Source organism: Clarias gariepinus, chromosome 4, assembly GCF_024256425.1.
Source record: "Clarias gariepinus isolate MV-2021 ecotype Netherlands chromosome 4, CGAR_prim_01v2, whole genome shotgun sequence".
NCBI classification, from domain to species: domain Eukaryota; kingdom Metazoa; phylum Chordata; class Actinopteri; order Siluriformes; family Clariidae; genus Clarias; species Clarias gariepinus.
This window is the reverse complement of record NC_071103.1, coordinates 7,975,563-7,992,076: the sequence shown is the minus strand read 5'-3', so window position 1 is coordinate 7,992,076 and position 16,514 is coordinate 7,975,563. Positions and strand designations below refer to the sequence as shown.

The window sequence follows — 16,514 nt, the reverse complement described above, 5'->3', positions numbered from 1 at the left end:
TCCGTTTTACGCTCTGTTGTTGTGGATAAAAGTGCCAGCTAAATGTATGTGGTGGTGCGGGGAGGAAAGCAAGCAGTTGATTAAAGTATGAGCTTTAGTTATGGCAAGACTGAAGTACAATAGTTACACCAGTAATACAGATGATTTTACAAAAATTATATGTCCAGGTTTAGCATAGTGCTGTGGTGTATTTGTGAGTGCGTAGTAGTATGCTGTTCTAACTATAGCTTGGAAAAACTTTTCCCCTTTAAAACATACCTAATTATTTTAACAGTAGAGTAATTTTTGGAGAAAATTCTTGGCGTGTGTGTATGTGAGATGTATTTACTCCATGAAGTAGACTGCTTTCTGTGTATTTGTATGCCTTTTATTTAGTTCATACCTGAGGTGCATGTTACAAAAGCCTTAACATGTTTTCACTGGGTGGAGTGGGGGATTATTCTTTTATTGTTTGTTCCTTTTTAGTAACCTTTGTTTATTCTTCTTTGTTAATTCAATACTTCAAAAAAAACCACACACACTGAAGCCTACTTCAAAACATACTAAAAAAAAAGGATGTCTCAGAAGGGGGTTTTGGCTGAAATAGATGAGCATACTGTGAGAGGGAAATATAATCATGCAGTCACTAATGACGTCACAAAATTATCCTCAACTGATTAAAAAGCATACAAAGGAGGTCAGCATAGAACGCTAGATTTCTGCACTGCTCCGATAAGCAAGAGGGCTCAAAACAACAAACAAGTACGTCAGAAAACACGTCCAGCAATTTTCCGATGGCCATTATGTAAAATTAGAAGCAGATAGTCTGATCATATCAGTGTTCCCCTGCTGAGAGCTCCAAGGAGCTGTGCTGCTATACAGTCGTCTCCAGGACGCAAGGTGGCGCGCTCAGTTACAGAGCGTTACAGTTCTCTTGAAGAGCTTCTAAAAGGAGACTCAATCCGCCATATATGATGTCGCAGATTCGCCATAAACGTTCGCTAAAGTAATTTTAATACAATAAATTCCATTTAAAAATGTTGTTTATAGGCAAACATACAGATAAGAAGTATTTGTCGTTTTTTGAGCTACTGGTTTAATTCAGAAGCATGGACCCAGCGCGAGCAGGTATGTAAAAAAATAAGTGTCTTGCTTTGCAGTAATGAAAAGAAACAGCCAATGCGGATGATTTGATGAGCAGCGAGCAGGTAAACCAGCCTGGAACTTCACATCCTAAAGTTAGGGGCGATTCATTCAGTAGGGGCGCTGAGTGATCACTGAGTGTCGCTTTCGCGCTCATTTACACCGCGTACCTCTGAACTTTAACTCTTCACTCTCTCACTGGCTGCTGGAAGTGTTTTAATTATCGCAGTTCACACCCGAGTCTAAATTGTCCTCACGAAACTTAAAGTCAGTGTCCAGGAGCAGGATGCACTGACCCCACAGATCAGACTGATCTAACAGCTCTAATAGATCAGACCAATCTCACAGATCTAATACATCAGATCTCTCACAGATCTAACAGCTCTAATGGATCAGACTAATATAACAGCTCTAATAGATCAGACTGATCTAACAGCTCTAATAGATCAGACCGCTCTCACAGATCTAACAGCTCTAATAGATCAGACTGATCTAACAGCTCTAATAGATCAGACCGCTCTCACAGATCTAACAGCTCTAATAGATCAGACTAATATAACAGCTCTAATAGATCAGACTGATCTAACAGCTCTAATAGATCAGACCGCTCTTACAGATTTAACAGCTCTAATGGATCAGACCGCTCTCACAGATCTAACCGCTCTAATAGATCAGGACTAGGACCAGTGCATTAGTGTAGCATAGGATATTAAGAAATAAAGCCAGTTTTTACTCTCATAACTGGGTTCTGTTATTATGCATGATCCAAAGTCCCAGTTTGACTTGGTGTTTCACTTCTTATCATGTATATCTGAAATCTAATAAAGTTTCCCAGAAACACTGTTATAATAGATAATCAGAATAAGCTGGATATCTGACAACATTCACAAAAACAAATGCAAACCCATCTAGTGAAATGTCTGATGCAAAACAGCTCTTACTTTTACTAATACATTTAGCTCAAGTAAAGTAGGCTTTTGTCATATACAGTTTAGTACACAGAGAAACGAAACATTGTTCCTCCAGGACCAAACATGAACCAACGACATGGATCAACCAAACTAACAAGCTAACTAAGAAACTTGGAAGCTAAGAAAGCTGTGTTTTCTACTGTTGATTTCTAACAGTGCAACTTCACTAGGAAGTGATCTTCAATCATGATTATTTATTTATTTATTCCCCATGAAGTTTATGGTTCAGCACTATTATTTTAGGTTTTAATAATGTATTGGCCAGATTATTAACTAATTCCGGCAATTTCAAATCTCCTTGGTTGTTTTCTTTGCTTGATGCAGGACAATAGTTGAACCCTTCTAAAATAGTGGCTGCTTTGGCCAGACAGTATATATTTCCTAAACCAGGACTCTAAATACGTTTGTTTTTGTGTTTGTTCAGTGGGACTGATAGAAAGAAACATAGTCAGAAATATGATACCAGAAATAGCTCTCAGACATGACTTCAGGAGAAAGATCAAGGTGTAGAAGATATACTAAGTGAAGTGAAAACTCTGCTGCGCTTGCCCTAATGCTTACTGAGAGATGTTCCATTACAGAGGCAATAGAAGTGCTCTTGTACTGCCTACTTTAGAAATTGATTTCCTCGTGGCCACCACAAGGTCAATGCATTTACACTTAATGTGTATTTAGATCAAGACCATGACAGATGTACCACTTATTCTCAATAATTATAACACTACAAACAAGTTCACCACACATGGTGTACAGCAGTTTGTTAAAACATTCTCTCCTCAATGCGATATTGTCCACATATAGGCAAGCCATGATATGAATTAGAAAACATTCTTGAGAAGTCATGCTCCAGCTCTACTTTGGTGAAAAAAGACACAATACCATAGCATCTTATACTCAACTATACTCATGAAGTACCAGATTACACATACACTTTATTGCCAAAAGTAATTGGCTCGCCTGCTTTCACATGCATATGAACTTGAGTAACATCCAATTCTTAATCCATAGGGTTTATAATATGATGTTGGCCCACACTTTACAGCTATAGCAGTTTCAACTCTTCTCTGGGAAGGCTTCCCACAAGGTTTAGGATTGTGTTTATGGGCATTCTTCTAGACGTCCCATAAGACATGGATGAGTTTAGTGTGGAAGAATGGTCAAAAGTTCCAATAGACACACTCCTAAACCTTGTGCAAGGCCTTTTCAGAAGGCTTGAAGCTGTTATAGCTGCAAAAGGTGGGCCAACATCATATTAAACCCTATGGATTAAGACTTGAAAATTACTCAAGTTCATATGTTTGTGAAAGCAGGCGATCAAATACTTTTGGGAATATAGTGAATCTGCCATGTTTGTTTAAAAAGCAAACCCCTAGACACCCTCAAGCAGGTCTTCCTAGTATGGATGACTACGACCCTGATGATGATCTGAACACACTCCAGAACAATTAGCTGGGTTACATAAAACACTTTCAATAATGTACCTTTTGTTGTTTGCAGAGGGATCTTCAGTCTTCATGTGTAAAATATGCAACCTGTTCTCTCCCGAAAAATCACTGCTCCAGTCTCATGTACTCGAGAAACACACTGGCGAAGGTGGAGATGCAGAGGACATTATTATCCACCTCAAACCTTTACAGTCTCCACATATACCAGGTATGTTTTCATAATGAATACAACAATCAAAACCCACATTCAACTTCAATTTAACATTTAATATTATTGACAACAATGCTAAACTTTGTCGTTGTAGATGGCATCAAAAGAAAAAGAGGTAGACCAAAGGGATCCACTAAGAAAGCCCAAGCAGAGGAACAGAGGCATAACAAATTGTTCAGTCCATCAAACAAAGAGGTATCTGATGTGCTGTCAGAATCACCAGTGAAACCACAACATGCCGAAGACGACACTGGTTTGGAGTGTAAAAAATGTCAACGCAAATTCAGCAACAAACGGCAGATTTCCAAACATATCTGTTTCGCACAACTTAAAAATGTTCCTGATGAGGATGACCTCCACAGTAAGAGTCTTTATGGTTATTTTTCTCCCCTCCATGGTATTACCATCAGCATTTTTTGTGTATGTAATATTGCCACCCTGATGCTGTCCAGATGAGGACCCTGGTTCGATTGAGATAGTAGAAGAGGACGAAGAAGACGTCGAATGCTCACCAAAGAAGTTGAGAACAGCGAAGGGAGACAAAGTCTCTGGTTTAAAGGAACCTGAGTCAGCAGGCTGCAACAAAAACCCCATCGTTAGTGTGGTTCTTGCAGCACATGAGGCCATTCCCGGTGAGATATTATACGGCTATTATAACCAACTGATATATGAACTAATTTAAAAAAGTGTAATGAAAGTGCGCTTGTATTCTAGGTGCCACAAAAATTGTTCCTATTGAAGCTGCTCCAGCTGAGGCAGTTATGCCACCTGATGGCACTGCAGGAGACTCCACACAGAAGAAAGGTTACCAAGAATATGCCATACAGCAAGCTGCATATGAAGTGCCACTGAAATCCAACAGGTACAAATTTCTTTTTGAACAAGGCTGTTTTAGGCTTTTGGCTGTGGCACAGAAAAGTGTCATTGGGAGATTGCAGAGATTAGGAGTTCAAATCCTAAAGATGCGGCAGTGGAAGTGATGGCATACTCTGTCTCTTCTGGACAGACCAAGAACTTATGTGTATGTGTAACGGGATAGACAGCGCTTTTGTCCCCGTGTGTTACGCTGCCCTGTGATGAGGCATGAGCAGCAGTTCTAAAGATGGCTGACTTCATGTGTTTCCAGTTGGTAAATGCCATTTAATAATGGAGAGCTGTCTCAATGCTGGGAATTGGCAAATAACCAAATTGGGTAGAAAATATGGAAAAAATACAAGGCTATTCAGATTTGCTTGCAAGAATGTTCCGACATTACCAACCTACTAACAAACAGCACATCTGCATAATTATTAAATGTTCATATTTTGACATTTAACCAATAGGTGCTGTCTATTAGGCATCAAAGTTTTTCCCCCATCAAATGACTTGTCTTTTTTATACAGGATAGGACAGACCCAGTTGAAAATTTTCACCTGTGAATACTGCAACAAGGTTTTCAAGTTCAAACATTCACTTCAGGCCCACTTACGAATCCACACCAACGAGAAGCCGTTCAAATGCAGCCAGTGTGACTACGCCAGCGCTATCAAGGCCAACCTCAGCGTCCATATGCGGAAGCACACTGGGGAGAAGTTCAGCTGTGAGCACTGCTCATTTAACTGCCTGAGCAAGGGTCACCTTAAAGTGCACGTGGAGAGGGTGCACCAGAAAATCAAGCAGCACTGCCGTTTCTGCAAGAAGAAGTACTCCGACGTCAAAAACCTGCTTAAGCACATTCGAGAAAGTCATGATATGGAAGACGGAAAAGTTAAAGACTCTTACGACAAGTATAGGCTTCAGACCAGAGAAGGCAAGAGACAGCTGCTGTACGACTGTCATGTCTGCGACCGTAAATTCAAATACGAGTTAGAGCGAGATCGGCATCTGATGGTCCACGGGAGCAACCGACCGTATGGCTGTGAGTTGTGCGATCATGGCTCGACAAAGTTTCAAGCTCTTCAGGCTCACGTTAGAAAGCATCCCTTTGTGTACGTGTGCTCAGTTTGCCTGCAGAAGTTTGTCAGTACTGTGCGACTCAAGATGCACTTCACGGAGTCTCACCCAGAAATGGACGAATCCGCGACTTTCGCTGAATCTATCAAAAACAGTTTCTGCCTGTTGAAACCTGGGGATGATATTCAGCGGGACATGCTGAGACAAGATGAGCTGGAAATTAGCAATGAGTTGTCTCTTCTCAATGCACAGGAAATGCCTGCCACTGAAATGGACAGCGTAGAGGAGCAAGAGGTTCATGGACCTGGCAGTTTAACTCCAGAGGAACTGGTACATGATCCCCAAAAGGATATAGCTTCAACAGGGATCAACAACTGCTCGGTTATGGATACTAGTGCAGCTGTGAAAACTCAACCGCATGGGAGGGTCTCTGAGGATTTGCTTGACAGAGAACAGCTGCAGGACGATTTGCCAGATGTGGACTGTAGTGAAACGGAATATAATAATTCTGGTGAAGCAAATACAAATTTGTCTACGCAAACTTCTACAGCTGAGATACAATGCATGTTACCAAAAGAGCAAATCGTGTCAGAGGTCACAGACATCTCTGTTACGCAGTGCAAGAACGAGTCTGGTGTTACTCGGAGCAGCCCATCCCATAGTGGTACAGAGGAAATGGCAACCTTACAGGGAAAATCTGCTTTTGCACAGATTTTAGAACAAATGCAGAAAAGACAACTAAACCTGGAGGTTTTTGAAAGAATAAGGAAAGTCTATGGAGATCTGGAGTGTGAATACTGTGGTAATCCTATACACAGATCCACTGTTTCCTTTATTTATCAATAGTTTCTTTTCTTTGCTGTCAAGATATCTCACCTTTTCTTATTGTGTTTTTTTTAGGTAAGCTATTCTGGTACCAGGTGCACTACAACATGCATGTAAGAACACATACACGGGAACATCTTCATTACTGTTCCCAGTGCAGCTACTCTTCCATTACCAAAAACTGCCTGAAGCGTCATGTAATCCAGAGACACAGTAATGTTCTCCTCACATGCCCTTCAGAGGGATGCCAGTACTCCACGCCTGACAAGTACAAGCTGCAAGCTCATATTAAAACGCACTCGGAAATTGTAAGTATAAAGTTGGTTTGTCTGGAGAAAAGAAAATAATGGAAGTTGAAGTTTTCTGATTTTTGTTTGTTTGTTTTGTTTAATATCTCTAGGTTAAGAAGAGTTTTGTTTGTCCTGTCTGTAAGAAGGTTTTTCCAGAAGACAAGCTTAGGCATCATATCAAATCGAACCATCCAGGTAAAAACAAACAAACAAAAAAAACCATCACAATGGGGTGATGTTCTTCATCCTAATTTTTGTGATAGAATTGTAGTAATTGATCTTTCTGTTTAGATACATCACTAACAACCACTTTAGAGGCGCTGGGAATACGTGCCCATGTAAAAGGCGTAATAGGAAAACGTGCTTCTAAATGTCCGTACTGTGACTGCTACTTCACAAGGAATGGAACTGACATGCAGCAGCACATCTGGGCCCATGAAGGTGGGGTAATTTATTCTTCGTCTTTTCAATCAAAACAAGTCACAATAAATTTTTCAGTAGGTGGCATTGTGACATTGGGGTTAGCACTGTGGCCATGCACTTCTAGGGTTCAATTCCCATCTCAGGTCTGTGTGGGTGTGTGGAGGTTGTATGTTCTGCCCATACTTAGTGGGTTTTCTCCAGGTACTTCAGTTACCTCCTGCTGTCCAAAGACATGCCGAAAATTGGCATTCCCAAAAATTGGTTAAAGTGTGTGTGTGTGTGTGTGTGTCTGCACACCCTGTGATGGATTGGCATAGATTGGTGTATCCTGCTTTGTGCCCAAACTCTTCTAAAATCCACTGTACCAAAATAAGTGGTATTGAAAATAAATGAATGAATTAATTGAAGTATCTGTCTTTTTACTTTTCTTTTAAAACCATTAAGCCTATATGCAGTATATACATTTTTCATTATTAATTATATTTTAAACTCGCCTATAATGCATATCTCAAGCTAATTCACTCTCTAATTGTTTTGGTTTTCACTTACAGGAGTAAAACCCTTTAAATGCTCGTTGTGTGATTACGCCTCACGCAGCAAAAGCAACCTGAAGTCTCATTTCAACAGACACAACACGGAGAAGAGTCACCTGTGCGATCTGTGCGGGAAGAAGTTCAAGTCCAAATGCACACTAAAGAGCCACAAGCTCATGCACTCAGCTGACGGTGAATCGCCTTTTATTGTCTTCTCCGTACAAGTAGCTCACCGATCAGTTACACACGGACATGGAAGATGCCTAACCCTTTCAGGAGGAGGCTATAAACTAAAATTAATAAAAGGCTACAACATGAAGAAGTATAATAAACATACACAAATTTGGACTTTTTTATTATTAAATGAAGTCAGAAACACTAAAAAATACAGCTAATACGAGGACAGACAGGAGGAAGATGAACAATGGACGCGGAGTGTGAAGTGAGAAGTGTTGAGGGTATCCCACACTCAAATCTTATTAGACGAGTTCTTATTAAAATTAAGTCTAACTAGTAATAATTGTTAAGAATTAAGATGTATTTGGAAAAGTGTACATACTGATACTGTGCTGCAAAAATAATGACAGAATAGTGAATACATCTTGATTCTCGATTATAATGAATAATATTTATTATTCATTATACTGAGACTACATCGTATGAACGAGTAAGAAGTTTTAAAACATTGAAAATTCTGTGGATTCTTTCATACATTTTAACAGGTTTTAGTAGGATCAGTTAAAGTCCAAGCATGGAAAGTAGATGGAATTGCTCTTATTTATACATTTGTATTGAAACTGTTGCTCATATTCCGATCTACTGTAGGTAAGCAGTTCAAATGTACCGAGTGTGATTTCACTGCAGCACAGAAGCCACAGCTCCTCCGTCACATGGAACAGCACGTCTCCTTTAAGGTACATAAAAAGACCTTTAACCCGGCATGCACTGTCTATCTACTATCTAATCGGATTTTGAAAATATTTTGTTATTAAGGGGGGGAAATGGGGGGGAAATGCGCTCCCTAATACTGCTTAGCAAGGCACTCTTTCTGTGTCTTTGTTTCTGGCTTCCCCGGCACATACCGCAATTCGCTTCACCTACAGCAAGAACACCTCTGCCTGTTTTCCAAGTTATCAAGGCAAATCCATCCATTCATCCATCTAGGATTCTCTGTAGTCCAACTAGGGACCATGGAGTCCAATGGTGACCAATGTATTTATTTCCATTTTGTAAGTAGTAGGACCTCCAGTCAACAATTACACACACATTCACAACACATTACGGGCAATTTGGAATGCCATTTAGCCTAATCTGCATGTCTTTGGACTGTGAGAGGAAACCCATCAAATATGGGGAGAACATGCAAACTCCATGCATACAGAGCTTGAGGCGGGAATCGAACCCAGGACCCAGAGGTGCAAGGCGACAGTGCTAAGCACTAAGCCACCACGTCACCATCAAGGCCTAAGGCATGACACAGGGTAATAACTGGGTAGGAAGTCTTCTTCTTAAACTTTAATTATGAAGGAAAACACTCTTTAAAATCTTTTTTCACTGTGGAGTGAAAAAGTTGACATTCCACAGTGGAGATCAACCGAATTCACACTTCACCATTAAGCATGTTTTAACTGGCATAGTGTTCCTGTAACTTTCTTACCAGTTTTTTATTGAGCACTATAAGACCAAACGTATGTGCAGAATTGACCTTAACATTTCTATGTGGGTTCTTCAAACCATGAAAATTATAAAGCGGCGGTGATGTTCAGGTATCCACATACTTTTGACCATGTAGCCTGTCTAGCCACATAGTACTTTATTAGGAACACTTTCTTATTACTGGGTAGCGCTTTCAAAACAGCCTCGGTGCTTCATTCCGTGAATTTCAGTGCAATATCATGCTGTAAACCTCTTGTTCTACCATGTGATCAGGTGATTGAGAAGGCTGCTGAAGAACACTGAAATCATTGTCACACAACCAGTTTGCTTTGCGCCATGGTTCATTATCATGCTGGACGTTCAATTCAATTTAATTTAGTTTTATTTGTATAGTGCTTTGACAATTGTCATTACCGCAAAGCAGCTTCACACAGTTAAAAGAAATTATGGAAATTTGAATGAAATGTGAATCAAAATGATTAAATTGTCCCTGATAAGCAAGCCGAGGGCGACTGTTGCAAGGAAAAAAAACTCATTGAGAGTGCAATAGGACGAAACCTTGAAAGGAAACAGACTCAACAGGGATGATAACATAATAACATAATAACATGATAGCGAATGAGGATGATAACATCCTTATTTTGGTGATAACGGATAGCAGGGATTGATCTGCAGGCATGCTTTGTATTAGAGGTAGCATTTTCTTTAAGCTGAGGTTATTTCATGTTTGTATGAATTCAGATCTCGAAACGGTGCATCCCGAAAGTATTCACAGCGCATCACTTTTTTCACATTTTATGTCACAGCCTTATTATATCCTTATACCTGTCTATATAAGGTCCCGCAGCTGACAGTTTATGTCAAAGCACAAATGAACCAAGCATGAAGTCAAAGGAATTGTCTGTAGACCTCCGAGACAGGATTGTCTCGAGACACAATTCTGGGGAAGGTTACAGAAAATTTTCTGCTGCTTAGAAGGTCCCAATGAGCACAGTGGCCTCCATCATCCTTAAGTGGAAGAAGTTCGAAACCACCAGGACTCTTCCTAGAGCTGGCCAGCCATCTAAACTGGCCTTAACTGGGACTTAAAGTGGCGGACTTCTTGTTTTGGCTGACCAGTGAAACCTGACCTTTGATGTTGTAGTTTATCTGCCTCAAAGTTCAATGTGTTGTAGATTTTGAAATTTTCTTCTGCTCACCATAATTGTACAAAGTGGTTATTAAGTACTTGTAGCTTTCCTGTCAACTAGAACCAGTCTGACCATTCTCCACTGACCCTCATGAGCAAGCCACGTCTGTTCAGGAAAATGTTGCTCACTTAATGTTTTTTCTACGATGTATGATTATGAGTAAAGTCTATAGAATGTTTTGTGTAAAAACTCCATAAGAACAAAAGTTCACGTGAAAAAGAAAATACTCAACTTCTTCGTCTGGTACCAACGATCAAATTCTCTGAGAACATTCTGATCCTTGATGTGATCATTACCAGTACTGCTTTAACATGATTGACTGATTAGATGGCATGAATGAGTATGTGTACAGGTGTTTCTAAACCTGCTAAATCTGCTCAGTGAGTGCTCAATGTGTGTGTGTGTGTGTGTGTGTGTGTGTGTGTGTGTGTGTGTTCCTACATTGCCTTTTCAGCCATTCTGTTGTGCACACTGCCACTACTCGTGCAACATCTCAGGTTCTCTTAAAAGACACTACAACAAGAAGCATCCTGGGGAGCAGTACAGCAACGCAGGTCCTGGAACACCCACATCAGAGACTGTGATCGAACAAGGTACAGAAGTGTATTCGCTAAAATCCTTGGTATAACTTAAATACATTGAAGTGAAAAAAGTCTCTCACTGAGTCTCTCTTGACGGCGGAGCAGTGCGGTGTGATGACTTTGCTTTGTGTATCTGCAGGAGGAGTGAAGTGTCCATTCTGTAACTACGTCTATGGAACAAAATGGGAAATGAACAGACATTTAAAGTGCAAGCATGGATACAAAGTTGTTGAGAATCAGTGGGAGGTGAGAAAACCAAACTTCATTATCACTTTTGAAACATCCTGCTGCATTTTGGACTGAAACGAAATCTCACTTTTAACATTTAACACTTTGTATATGAGCAGCAAATAAGGCAATACTACTTTTATAACAACTGTTTTCGGTAAGGGAGGCACGGTGGGTTTAGGGGTTAGCACTGCTGCCTTGCACCTCCAGGGCTGGGTTTGATTCCCGCCTCAGGTTCTGTGTGCTGGAGTTTGCATGTTCTTCCTGTGTTTGGGGGGTTTCCTCCGGGTAGTCTGGTTTCTTCCAACAGTCAAAAGACATGCATATTGGGTTAATTGGGGTTCACAAATTGCCCTAAGTGAATGCATAAGCATGTGCGTGTGTATGCCCTGCGATGGATTGGCAGCTCCAGGGTGTACCCCGCCTCATGCCCTAAGTCTCCTGGGATAGAGTCCAGTCCTGAGCCTCCAATAACTACCTGGACTTTATATTAACATCAATTAAAATCAACTGTTATAGCTGAACTGCCTGCCACCTAACACACAGTATGTATGCAGATCAATTCCTGCTTTCTGTTTCACCAGATGAGGATGGGTTCCCTGTTGAGTTTCTTTCATGGTTTCTTCCTATTTCCATCTCAGGGAGTTTTTCCTTGCCACTGTCACCCGCGGCTTGTCCATCAGGGACTATCTGACCATTTCGATTCATGCACATTCACATTCCATACAAACTTAAATAATTATTTTGATTGTGTAAAGCTGCTTTGGAACAATGACAATTGTTAAAAGCGCTATGCAAATAAATTAAATAGTCTGAGTGTTTACGGTAAAAAAAAATCAAATCTGTTCTATGAAAGAGTCATTTTTTATGTCTTTTTTATTCAGTTATGGTTAAAATTTAATAGATATTATTTAAGAGCTATGTACTCTACCATGCTTATGTACATGACATGTCTATCCCAAAAAAAATTCATAACAACAGTCCAAATATGCTTGTTCAGATAGTAGAATCAGAGGAACCCAACACCCAGTATCTCCAAATTGCTGAGACCGAGGACGTGCAAGGAACAGAGGCTGCTGTTTCAGTGCTGCAGAACCTTCGCTTTAACGCACAGAACGGTCTGTATCAGGATCTTCGACATGTGGCTAGACAATATTCAGTGAAATATTCAACTGTCATTCATCCTTTTTCATAGGTGTCGTCTCAGCCGCAGCTGCAGACAGACTGGATCCGGCATCAGTTAATATTCTTCAGCAAATAATCGAGCTTGGCACAGAGAACCCTGAGACTGTGGCCTCCGTGGTTGCCATGGCGCCTGGCACAGTCACCGTGGTGGAGCAGGCAAGTCTACTGGTTTGAAAACAAGGGAGTAGCTACAGAGTTTTTCCAGTAATGAAAATATGGAAAAAAACTAGCAAGGGTTAGTGTGTTTGGAACTGAAGGTGAAGCCGTGGAGGTAAAAATAGCGTAAATAAAGAACTCTTCAGGAAACTTATGGAGCTTGACAAGCACAAGTGACATCTTCAAGGGGTCTGAGAGCATCACTGCTATCTTTCAGCAGTGGGTATACAGTAGTGTTAATTTCGTCAAAGAAAATAATGAAGGAAAATGTTTGTTGACGGCCTTTTTTCCTGTGACTAAGACGAGACGATGATGAGACGTCACGACTATCAATGAACCGTGACAGTGACGGAATCGGCATGCAATATCGTTGACGGAAAAAGACGAGACTAAAATATGGTTTAAAACATCTGTCTTTGCTTTTGTTAACATATAATTTTTGTCACAATATGCTGCGATACGCATGATTCGTGATGGCACGAGCAGCAGTATTTCCCAGATCACGGCACGCGGTGTATCAGAAGTAGTTTGCACGCGCAGTGACGGGCGTCCGGGATGTCACAAGCTCAGTCATCTTCAACTCTTCGTCATGACGGCAGTTTTACTCGGGCCAAAGAGACGAGACAATATTTGGGCCCATTTTCTCTATATTGAACCGGAGGGGAAAAAAAACCCCAATGTGTAGTAATACTTCAAAGGGGAAACAGTGTGGGAAACACAATCGCTGGGAAAAATACCACAGACCTGAAGAGATGCACTACGGCATATCTAGGGTAACATCAAATAAAAAAAAGATAAATTTTAAACGTTAAGATAATTATTTTGTTTAAATAAATCATCAAAAAAATGGTTTTGGCTAGCCTAGATGGGGTACTGTAGGGTTAATTAATAATAATCTTCTTGCGAAGATGTTACGTTTTCATTGAATAAAACTAGACTAAAATACTAAAAGGTTCCTTTGACCAAAACTAGACTGAAATGTCCAGACTTTTAGTCGCTAAAACTTGACCAAACAAAAATAGGATAAGATTGACTTAATCTGACTAAAACTATCAGGGATATTTATCCTGGGACTAAGACTAAGACTAAAATTTTAAATAGCTGACAAAATGAACACAGCTAGCGCTTACCTCTGCGAGTCTTCCTCTGTCTAGCAGTTTAAAAAGATCAGCGCTTGTCTGGTTGTTTGCTGTCGTATGACTGATGTGTGTGAGATGGACATACTGGCACCTTTTTCTTGCGTTTATCTCAATATCTTTATCCTACAAGGTGACGGAGGAGGAGCAGCAGACAGACCATGCCATGATGATCCATGATGCACTGCAGCAGGCCACAGTGGGTCTGGGAGAAGAGCATCACTTGGTGGTGTCTTCAGACGATGTAGAAGGCATCAAGACAGTCACGGTTTACACGCAGGGCGAGGACGCTTCGCAGTTCATCGTCTATGTTCAGGAGGCTGTCCAAGCTGAAGAGACCACTACAGAGGTGACCTAAAAGACTTTTGAGCATTTAGAAGGTGGAAAAAATGGAAAGGTTTTCAAAAGCTTGGAAGGATGTAGAAGATGCAATGAAATGTGTCGACGAGGTAATGCTTAAAAAATCGAGGCAGTAGATTCATGCAGTACATGAAAATCAGGATATGATTTTTTTTTTCTTTAGAAAAATACAGAAGTCTACTGAAAATCTCCTTTCCACTTATCGTTTGTAGCTTTTTTTAAGAATACAATAATTTTGATGCATTTCAGTGTTACAGTACCGAACGGATTTGTTTCCCATGTCATTTTTACCCAAGGTCATATGGACTTTATGTTCAGTAAAATCTGAGCGAATGTGTGTGATTTGATGTTTTATTACAGAGATGTCGGATTCACGATTCAAAAGATTCCGAAATATGGTGGAAGTTCACGTAAACAGAATCCATAAACATGTGGAAATGTTTGTTTTCTGTAAGGAGACTTTACAACATGAGAGACTTTAGGACAGGATTTTGTGCTTTCCTGTTTTTTGGTACTATGACGAGATGCATTTTTTGTCATACAATGGGCAAAAGAAGCTGACGAGGGAAAGAATGCAGGGATTGACAATGATAGCAGGGTACAGCTGCTGTATTATAAGTGATAACAGGAACGACATGTTTCTGAAATGTTCCATAACATTAAAAGAAACTATAAATAGATTTAAAGAGTATAATGTGTCATTATTAATAAATTAATCAGTTATAAACTAATCTTGCACCTTGCACCTCCTGGGTCTAATTTTGATTCCCGGCCCGGTTTGATTCCCATCTTTGTGCGCATGGAGTTTGCTTGTCCTCCCCCTGTGCTTGGTGGGTTTCCTTCAGGTGCTCCGACAGTTTGAAAGACATGCAGGTTAGGCGTTCTCAAATTGTCTGGTGTGTGAACGAGTGTCTGTACAGTACGGACATAGATGGATTGGCACCCTGTCCAGTAGATATTTAAGAATAAAATATTCAGATTTTAAAAAGTCAAGCCATAGAAATTTCTGCATTTGATTTCAAAATTTCATCCAGGATATATCATCAAAATAATCGTCCAGGATAGAGGAAACAAGCCATGATTTGATGAAACTCATCAATTTTGACTGACTGATAGTTGTGGATTAGGGACAGTCATTAGTCAAACTGACTTGATTTAAACGTTTGTCATATTTCTTGCATAAAATAGTGGAAGATTTTTACCAAATTAAAGTAATATAAATTATAAGTTAATATCTAAGCATTTCCAAAATATCTGCCACAGAAGTTTAGTAATATTTCGCCTTTAGGGTTACCAGGATGAAAAGGGGTGAAAAGGACCTAGGTGATATTTAATGGCTAAAGATACGTGAAGTATCACTGGAGCACCAACACCATGGTGCATACAACTGTGCATGTGTGGTTAGACATTTTCCAGAACGACGCAGACCTCAGGAATGGCCTTCAAGAAGTTCAGATCTCACTCCATGTAATTTTGTTCCTCCATTGGGCTCCACAAAGGAGAAGATGTCCAGGCCTTGCACATAGAAGGAAATGAAGGCATGGATTCAGGTCTTTCTTCAGAAGAGCCCCCGGCCGTTTGAGGAAACTGCACCACCGATGCATGCTTTGAAATGTAAAGAAATACATGTACAATTTGTTTCAAACCAATTTTTTAAATATACTTTTCACCCACCCTGTACATGAACACACATACTCATACTCCATGTCCTCTGTCATAACAAGGGAAGTTGTTTACCATGTATGGTGAATTTATTTGTGTGTGTGTGTGTGTGTGTGTGCGAGAGAGAGAGAGAGAGAGAGAGAGAGTTCTGTTTTGTTTTTATTTGTTTTGCAAATGAGTGTGACCAAAATGTGTGGGATTTGTCAATGGCTATTGCATACAGATGTGTGTAAACCCAGATGGGGTAAACACCAATGGCACAACTTACCCATGTCTTCTAAGAACACTTTCTAAATGCAACATGTGATTTTTCCAGTCTTAAGCTGTTCACTTATGGTGTCCCTTTGCCTGCTGTGGCTTTAGATTCCAAGTGTGCATTTTGGGATTGGCTTTTCCTTTCACTAGAGCTGGAACAAGTGCTTATTTGTCTTACCATAGCCATCTTTTCTTGCTCAAACCAGAGCAGTCATTCTCCTGAGACTGCTCTCTTCAACGAATTCTACATCACTCACTGATTGTTTTTTTTGCACCATTTGCACACTTTTGAAGATCATGAGTTCGTGAAAATCACATATCAGCTCATCCAGCATCATCAAAAAGTAGAATAT

At 40.2% G+C, this 16,514-nt stretch overlaps 1 protein-coding gene across 1 annotated transcript; it reads left to right on the top strand.

Annotated features, from left to right (window-relative positions):
• Nucleotides 1–935: 935 nt before the first annotated feature.
• LOC128520947 (zinc finger protein ZFAT-like) lies at nucleotides 936–14,880 on the top strand. The gene is made up of 16 exons (XM_053495411.1): nucleotides 936–1,107; nucleotides 3,591–3,746; nucleotides 3,844–4,110; nucleotides 4,202–4,381; nucleotides 4,464–4,611; nucleotides 5,132–6,483; nucleotides 6,582–6,814; nucleotides 6,907–6,991; nucleotides 7,088–7,237; nucleotides 7,771–7,944; nucleotides 8,578–8,666; nucleotides 11,053–11,191; nucleotides 11,319–11,425; nucleotides 12,408–12,525; nucleotides 12,603–12,748; nucleotides 14,018–14,880. Exons 1-16 carry the CDS (start codon nucleotides 1,089–1,091, stop codon nucleotides 14,240–14,242), a joined length of 3,588 nt encoding a protein of 1,195 aa, XP_053351386.1. The 5' UTR covers nucleotides 936–1,088; the 3' UTR covers nucleotides 14,243–14,880.
• Nucleotides 14,881–16,514: the final 1,634 nt, after the last annotated feature.

Coding starts and splice junctions, on each gene's coding strand:
- LOC128520947 (XM_053495411.1), top strand. Junction 8,667..11,052: donor AACAGCACGTCTCCTTTAAG/GTACATAAAAAG, acceptor TTGCCTTTTCAG/CCATTCTGTTGTGCACACTG. Junction 12,749..14,017: donor CAGTCACCGTGGTGGAGCAG/GCAAGTCTACTG, acceptor TTATCCTACAAG/GTGACGGAGGAGGAGCAGCA.